The 9,666-nt window shown below is 30.4% G+C and overlaps 1 protein-coding gene across 1 annotated transcript; it reads left to right on the forward strand.

Annotated features, from left to right (window-relative positions):
• Nucleotides 1–7,266: 7,266 nt before the first annotated feature.
• On the forward strand, nt 7,267–8,184 carry LOC145568239 (transcription repressor OFP16-like). The gene has a single exon (XM_081627670.1). It carries the CDS (start codon nt 7,345–7,347, stop codon nt 8,080–8,082), a length of 738 nt encoding a protein of 245 aa, XP_081483796.1. The 5' UTR covers nt 7,267–7,344; the 3' UTR covers nt 8,083–8,184.
• Nucleotides 8,185–9,666: the final 1,482 nt, after the last annotated feature.

The raw sequence follows: 9,666 nt of genomic DNA on the forward strand, positions 1-9,666 counted from the left end.
TATATTATATATATTATATATATATATCGCGTTACATGTACAAATTAAATACAAAAGCATCATACATTCGGGTAAACCTGTACCTATAATGGACACTCATCCTACACTCTCGTGTACATATATTAATTCTAATCTGCCGAGATGATAAGTGAATACGTAAGTGTATATAAATAATATAAATGTTAGCAATGAGCCTTACTTTCATTGTGTTCAGTTTTGGTGTGTGTGTTGTTACTCTCATATAAGCTAGCATCAAGCTTGGAACTTATTAGCCACTTTTTATGGTTGATGTGGGACATATATCATATTTATACAATGGAAAATGGTTCTTTTGCCCCACTTGAATGTATATGTTTTATCTACTATTCCAAAAATATTTACTGCTCATAAAGAGACAATATATTATGATAGATTTTTGATACATACAAGAAAATATCATTACAAGAGAAAAATGAATCAGTCTTGAATAGTTAGTTGGATTGATTTCTCATATTGTAGGTCCATTATAGAGAAGAGTCCAAGTTCATAAAATGGTTCGTGCGTGTGATAATATTGAAGAAGCTAAGCTTGGTTGTAACTACGTACGAAGTATATGTAGTATAGACCAAGCTAAGTGGAACTCAAATGAGTCGTATAAGCGAAGTCGAGTCAAGCCGAGTTGCCCTTAATAACAAATACTACGTTTAATGTACATGAAGTGATCTAGAGCTTCCTACATACTACGAGTAGTAACTACTTCAAGTCACAACACTAAACATGTTTTGAGAATATGTATTTTGCACATATATGATCATGATCAACACCTATGAATTTGTTGGATTGGAACTAAAACATGGTTGAACAGAATCGTGTAATGTAAATTAAAATCTATAGCTAGTAAATAAACAGTGTATGTAATTAGCCAAGAATTGATAGGCTTTTAATTTTTTTATTTTCTTAAAAGTAATGGGACTAACTCTTATAATCTATTATACGAGCCAGACACTTGAAAGCGGGAGAGGGATAAAGGATCCTCACACGACTTGTAATTACACTTATTGTATATATACATATGGAGTAGCAAGTATGAGGAAAAATTAAATAAGAGCATTGATATATATGTAACATTGAACGTTCAACCATGCATTATAATTAATAATTGAAGAAAACAGCCAAAACCATTCATGTATATATGACTGATGTCTGACCTTATTAATTATAAAAAATACAAGACAACTAAGGATGTTGGGATCCCACTGTGTACGTTTCCAAACAAAAAACAAAATCCACAATACACTAAGACAATATGCTCTGAATCTTCGTGCATTCATCAATAATACATAGTTTTGCTGTCTCTACTTACCAAATGAACCTCTGTATCTTAATGTCTGTTACTACAAATATTATTATACTCCTTTGATAAACGTTATATATATTCATTAGGGTCATAATCGCCTCGCTTTCAAGCTATGTTATTTGGCCTAGATAATCACTCCATAATTGGATACTTAATCATATTATTAGCTAACCTCTTTAACTTTAGGTAGTTTCCGTACACCCTCCTAGCTAATTAGTTGAAGAGGTTGTTGTTCTTTAAAATAATTTTCAACGTGTGGTCTTACAATATTATCAAATGTATGATATGATGTTATAGGTATACGTGACCATATTGATTGTTATATTACTCATGATTTAATAAAAAAAATTAAAAAAATGTAAAGGATAGTTCCTAACGACGGTGTGTGTGTTTATGTTGGGCATGCAAATCTAAAATGTGTATATACATGAAGCTTCATCATGATATATAATCGAATCCTTGTAATATTTTTGATATTGGTTCGTGGAGCCACTATAGTTAATTGCTAGTTTCAATAGAAATCAATCTTGGAACTTGCATATATTCTTATCTATCCCTGACAATTTAGTAAACCTCATGATCTAATCTCACAAACGCACTTAATTTTTAACTTTGACGGTTAATATTTGTCACTTGTAGTGATGGGGGAAAAAAAAATCTTAAATTTTATGTAATTTAATTTCTTCGCTTGTTTCATATTTTATGGCATTCTATCATCTATATAAATATGTACTTGTATATTATGAATGATTAAAAATTATATATATATATATATATATATATATATATATATATATATATATATATATATATATATATATATATATATATATATATATATTTTGGTGGTGGTGGTGGGGGGTTGTTTTGTTTCGACAACTCTTACTTGGCTTTGACTACATACGTAAATAATAAACGTAAAAACAAAAAGAATTTGGGTAGTAGTATATGATAAGGTTCAAAATTTTCAAATCACTCAAACATCCCATATGTTTGGATTATTATTACTAGACCAGTGTCCAATCGGGTGATATTGGACAAAAAATTTGGCTTTATATTTGAAAAAATAATTATAAACTAAAGTAGCTTTTACCTACATAAATAATATAGGGTCCGTTTTGGTACCTTTATATTGTTGCTTAGCTAACCCCATGCAGGAACCTTCATGTGCATGGGATAAGATAGTCCCACCTGAATTACATCATAACAGTAATTTATACAACATATATGTTGTACATTATTATCTTATTACATGCATATGTATGTTACTATTTTTTTTTTTTTTTTTGATTAACTTTTACATTAAAATGAATGGTTTTAATCAAATGTTCATAATAGTTGTTATAACGATATAGACAATTCGAGTTTGGAGGACAATCATATGAATGTACTTCATCAATTCTTGCATTTTGGACCATATTCACCAGTCACGCAAAAGGGCACGTTCAATTAGTTATTAAACTATTTTGTTTGCCCAAAATTGTCTTGCATGATGTCCTCATTATATTGTTTCCTAATAATTGTCACTTTTCAAAACAATACACTAGTTTTTAGAATAGATAAGGTCATTAATTAGTTAATACATTGAACATTGGTATATATGCATGCATGTTAACATGTCATATATAGTTTATGCATTGATATCATAAACAAATATATAGGAGTATATGCTAATGTTTGTAGTCGTGTAGAGTGAGTCTCAAAGGATAGTGATTCAAAAGAGATTTTTTTTATATTAATAGCGTAGTCAAAGATTTGCATTGAAGAAAGTAAAATACAAAGCGTAAATATAAAGAACGGAAGGATTTGAGCACTAGTAGATAATTATTGATGAGATTTAAATGCCTAGAATTAGAGGTGCATTTATTCCTTTTATTTTTGAAGGTCGCTAAATTTGCAAACACACTAGATAGTCAACTATGATCGTGACATTAAATTCTTCATACAAGTCAACTAAAATTAATTGATTAATTGATAAACAAGTCAACAAGTCGAGTGGTAAAATTTTTCTCTTGAATTCTTGATCACGACTATAATATTTCAATTGATTTCTTTCTTCAAATATTAATTAGCTAGTTTGGACTTTTCAGTTTTGTCCATTTGAAAATAGGAATAAATTAAATTAATACCTTTATTATTTTCCCATACCAGACTACTACTGAACTACTGTAATAATTATGTGCTAAATTTTGAAATATTAGAAACATGTTATTAATTGATTCTTGTTGCATGCTTTTATTAATACTTAATTAACAATACGGAGTAGAACAAGAAATTTTAATTTTAGATCTTGTATTGTGTACAAATCCTATCCCCGAAATTTCAAGGCCAAAGTTATCAAGTGCATTACTCCGTAGGAAATTACTCATAATCCTTTTTTTTTAAAGGTGGACCCTTACAATATTTATAGCGATGAATTTAAAATTAGATTATGTTCGTTATAAGTTATAAGCATTATAACATTAATTAGTATCAGCAAACTCCGATCTTTATTTTAAAGATCAAATGACCTATTTCAAAAGGTTATTATTCACATTATTAGCTTTTCTAGAGAATATTGTGACCATTAGAAAGTAATACTCATAAAAACCTGAATTCTTCTAGGACATTGAAAGTGACCTTGTAGATTGTGAAGTTTAATTTTAAGAAGAAGAAAAACTTACAAACGAAATTGAAAACACCTACTAATCAAGAAAAAGTGAAAGCTAATTGACATCTATACTTATATATTAAAAAGCGTTCCTAAAAGAGATTATGTTCCACGTGTTACCTTTTTATGTTCGTCATGTCAGTAATATGTGCCACATGTCACTATAATCACAACATGTATTAGGTTTGCATCCAAAAAATGCTTTTAACAAGACTTGAACTCAAGACCAACAAGTCTTTAATTTACAAGTCTTACCATCTTAGTCATTTATTACTTGTGTTTTTTTTTATCCAACAAAATTATAGAGTAGTTAACTTAGATGAGTTAATTGGTGGTTTATTATACTATTTGTTTCCATTTATGTAATGATTGAGTTTGGCAACTAAAAAATGTTTATAGCAAGACTTAAATTCAAAACCAACAAACACAAACTAGCAACCCGGGGCATCGCCTGGGCCACACACTAGTTATTATTAAAACGGTTGTTTCCAAAACTTTATATAATGAACAAATTAATTAAGGGATTATAGAATTACACCAATTATGGTCTTAATTAAAATAGAGTACATAATTGTACTCGTACTAATGAACTGGATATGTATCCACAAAGCATTTTCGATTGAAAATGCACATAAAATTTAGCTAGAGATAGAATCGTTTACTCCGTAAAAAAAAAAAAAAAAAAAAAAAAAAAAAACCTAGGATGTAGGAAAACTCACATTTAACGTTCTTTATTATATTTAAAATAATTATATTAGTACTCCCAACATTTGTGATAGAAGGAAGGCCACAAATCATGATCGTGATAGTTGCAATAGGATTATCTGAACTACTGGCGCTTTTAATTAGTTGTGATCGATGAATTGATTGTAAACCATGTTAGTTGGAAATATATATGTACAAGTTAATAAAATGTGGACCTATTTGGACTCTCCCCACCATGTGCTCCATTTTTTTATACCTTCATTAATTTGTTGCTCATATAATTAATACTACACTTTCCATTATTTCATTTTAATTTTGTTACAAATCTTGCAATGATTCACGATTTGAGAGAATACTCTAAATAATCTCAATATATAAGATCTTAATAAGTACTTCAAAAATATCAAATTTTTATACTCCATAATATTTATTAACATATATAACTAGTGGTAGATATTAACGAACAAAAATATGCATTGAGAAATATCCAAAATTAAAACATGAATATCAAAAAGAAATAGAGATAGTATATTATGTAATCCGTAGTACGTAAAACGTCTTTTTTTGTTTTCTCTAATTAACGGTTAATAAATATGATATCCTTGCATATTTTTACGTCCAATTTAAGCTATTCTCTAAGCTAAATTTAGAAAATAAGCTGGCTTGCTTATTCAATTTACTATTTTGCTGTGCATATTTTAGGAACTCTATTTAAAAGCTGGTATAGTGGTATAGAGTAGTAAACAATCATAAATATATCTGATTTGGACAGGAGTCGTTGTAATGATAGTAACTTGTAGCTAAGTGAATAAGTTATAAATGGAAAATACGTAGTTGAAGGTAAATTATCAGTTGTTTTTGTCAAATTGATCAAAATATGGAGCGTTAGTTGCATTGTAATCTTTAGGTGAGTTGGTGTGTACTGTGAAGTATGAACTATTTTCTCTTAAATTAGCGATTAGCATTAATTTTATTATATGATTAGGTGGGCTGATACTTTAATGTAAAAGGCATGTATGATAGAAGCAATTAAACAATCAATATGTCTATTTATTAGAATCATGAAGCTAAGATACATATATCTGTATATACATCTATTTTTTTCCTGCTTTGTGGTGTAGAAGGTTCAATTCTCATTTAGGTGAAAGCTAAAAGGTTAAAAAGATAATAATGGATTTCAACTAGAAGGTACATAAAATTAACTTTATACATCATTATATTGTAAATCGATTACTCCTACCTAAGCTATAAGACCACCTATTCATCTCTGATCTCAAATAGTGTACGTATAATGATTGAAGATTCAAAGGTGAGTCAAAAATAAAAAGTTGCTTTGAATTGAGAAAATGGTAAAAACACAAAATCTTACCGTATTAGAAAAGAAAGTGAATAGTGAAATTACAATGGGAATTGATGATATTGATTGTAGATATTTTATGACCATACACAAAACACCAACAACTCGTGAGGTCATTGCATGATTATTCAAGTTAAACGAGTCACTAAGCCAATTAAAACTACGATGAGTATGAAAATTAACTAAGTTTATATTAGTTAAGTTTATGTTAGAATTATACGAAGTATATCTTAAAACATTATTATTTTCGCTTGTAGCTCTCTAATAACCTCTTTTGAGTGAGGTGAGGGAGTTACTAACAACGATATTATTCTTAAGTATGGTTAATTAGATTCCTAGATTAGGGTCATTTCGTGATGTAAGAAATTGTTGCAGTGTAACGTGCAATTGGTGTTGACAAAGACAATAGTCCACACAAATAATTAGCACTACTCCACTTTGGATGAAAATCAATAAATGGAATGGAAAATTGGAGATTACAAACTCCACTTTGAATGGAATTTTGGGCCCATACTTTTTCCACTAACCACCGCAAGATATGGCAAACTGAAATATTAGTCCTCAAGCTCAACTTATTACCCATTTCTATAATAAATTTACAATATACTCCACAAATAAAATTCAAGTGTTTTCTTGATTGAGAAAAGAAGGCATGACTGAAGAAAAATCATACACTTTCCACTTATGATTGTCTCTTTTGTATCTTCTCCTCATTATTCAATTATGAACAAAGGGAGTATTATTGATTGATATCTGAAAATCATATTGTCATGAACCTCTCACATCTCATTATTCAACGGAAAATTTCTAAACGGCTTAAGTCAATACATTAAATTACTTTGAGTAACTTCTTTAAATTTCGCACCACACCAAAAATAATACAGTAATAAAATTAGTATTCTTAAGATAAATTCTTATAAAAGACGATGTGACAAAATTTATTAGTAAGATTAATCTGTCATAAATATTTTGATCATATGGATGACCGATTTCTCTCTTATTAAAATATCAACCCTATAGAAATATAATTAAAAATAAAAAACGTTGTCCTACATGTTTGATAATTACTATATGATCGAACACAATTGATCTAGAGTAGAGACCTTGATCATCTAATAATTAAGCCTCACCCCACCTCACTTTCCTCTCTCTCTCTCTTCTTACTACCAACACCCTTAAATACAGCTCACACACGATCACCTCTCTCTACAACCCACACTTTTACTTTGTACTTCTCACTAACACAATTTCTAGTGAGAGAAATTCCACTCAACTCAAACACAACCTGACTAAGCTATGCCAAACACACTAGGCAAAAACCTCAACTTATGTCTCTCCTTACTCAAACGCCCACAACACCCCCACCCCTTAAACACTAATTACAACTCGCTTTACGAAGATTTCGACTCCGTCCCTCCTCCCATCACCACCACCTCCTACGTCTCCGCCTCTCCGTCCTCCGTCTCCACTGACTACATGGAGACGGAGGACTACAACATCTCTACTACTAATAATAATACTGCGGCGGTAGGTCCTTCTACTCCGGACCTCACCGCCGCATACGCCTCTCGTAGGTTTTTCATTTCATCCCCTGGTCGATCAAACTCGATTGTCGACTCTCTTTCTCTCTCCTCATCAAATTTATTCTCCTCTCCTGTAGGGGAGGAAGCGGAAGCAGAAGCAGAGGAGTCCTCCGCTTCCTCCCCTGTAGCACGGGTGGCCGGGGGAGTACCCGTTCAGAGGTACTCCCCCGACCCCTACGTGGACTTCAGGCGATCCATGCAGGAGATGGTGGAGTCACGTGAGTTGGGTAACTTAGAAATTAAAGAAGTTTGGGAATATTTACAAGAGTTGCTTTTGAGTTACTTGTCTTTGAATCCTAAGAACACTCACAAGTACATTGTTGGAGCTTTCACAGATCTCGTTGTTAATCTCATGTCTACTCCTACTAATCATACTACTAATCATCCTTCGTCGTCTTCGTCTTCTTCGTCTTTTTCCTCTAATGGTGGTATTAGGTATGTATTATTATAGGTTATTATTGTTAATTACTAGCTATGATTAATTAAATCATTCAATGTAATTAATTAATTGTGTCATTAATTAATATTATTACTAGTGAGTACATTATTATTATTTTTTTCCCCCGCTTTTTAACTACTAACATCGGCCCACTACATTATTTCTTGATTTCAACAACTTGGGATTATAAATCAATAATTGGATGTGAAAAATTAATAATTGTGGAGAAAATGTCTAATTTGGTTGGTCGGTTTAAGAGACAAGATCGGATTGGTTGGCTGGCTTGTAATGAGATATATGACACCTCTACAGTTCTTAGACAAGCCAAATTATCAAGTACAACTATTTTCGTTTTTTTAGCTGAAGGGTGTGTAAACAATTATGTTTCAATTGTACTCCGTAATTATAATTCTAGCCTTCTAATTATTTCTTATAGCGTCGTTATTACTAAGATTGTGACTTGTGAGAGAATTGCACGACTTACTATTATATATTGTGTGTGCATTAAAGATACAGAGTAATAAGTAGAGGTCGAAGTGATAAACATATATATATAAATGAAATTCGTTAGGAAGTGTAATATAATGCTTAATTACTATAAATAGTTTTTAAGTGCTCAAGCAAGCCATAATAATCCTCAACTTCTCTAATCGACATTCTTAGAGCTACATATTACAATGTCATAGACGGAGAACTGTAGTAAAAATAGATTAAAACACCACATAATAACGAAATTTTTATAAAATACTGTTTAGTGGGACTCAATTTTACTTAGCTTGAGAAACCTTGGCCTCTATTTAATTTTCTTTACCCTATGTTAATTTTCAGCATACATTTTTCGATTTATCACATCAACTTCTTACAAAATTGAATGCATTACTATAGATGAGACATTTAAACAAAGAAAAGACTATAAGATGAAACGTAAAATGGAACATTCAAAACATACAGTCTCAATCCAATACTCAATATCTCCCACACATTTTAAAAAACATTTATACCATCCAATAATCATAAATGATTAGTAATTGCTCGTGAACTTCAATTTTCTACCACCACATTACAAGATTTCTATAGCTCTACAAATCGGATATGCTGTGTAATTATTAATCCTATATTGACAAAAATTGCAAAATATTACTCGTACAAAAATATAGTTATAATCATTTATACGGAGTAATAAGTTTACCATGAAACCAAGGAGATTTTTATTTTAATAACACATGTGTAGCTTCTTAATTAAATAAATAAATAAATAAAAACATGTTTTATTATGTATACTACTCCGTAATACTAGTCAATTACTTTGATAAGTATATGTGCGTAAGTAGTGCATAATTATTCAAGGACAAAGACAACATAACGAACCTTATAAGATGATGGGTATTAACTTTCTCCCGAAAAACTACCACATGATCGATGAGTCATTCCTATTACAAACAATATATACGGAGTACTTATTATAGCCAAACAACCTAAACAAAAATTGACACTAACGGACATTTTGGAGCATATATATAGCTACATTTTAGTCCTTATCATATGATATAAAACTAATGAGATATATGTATATGGCTTCTTATAATCAATTGGTCT

Source organism: Chenopodium album, chromosome 11, assembly GCF_948465745.1.
Source record: "Chenopodium album chromosome 11, dcCheAlbu1.1, whole genome shotgun sequence".
Classification (NCBI taxonomy): Eukaryota; Viridiplantae; Streptophyta; class Magnoliopsida; order Caryophyllales; family Amaranthaceae; genus Chenopodium; species Chenopodium album.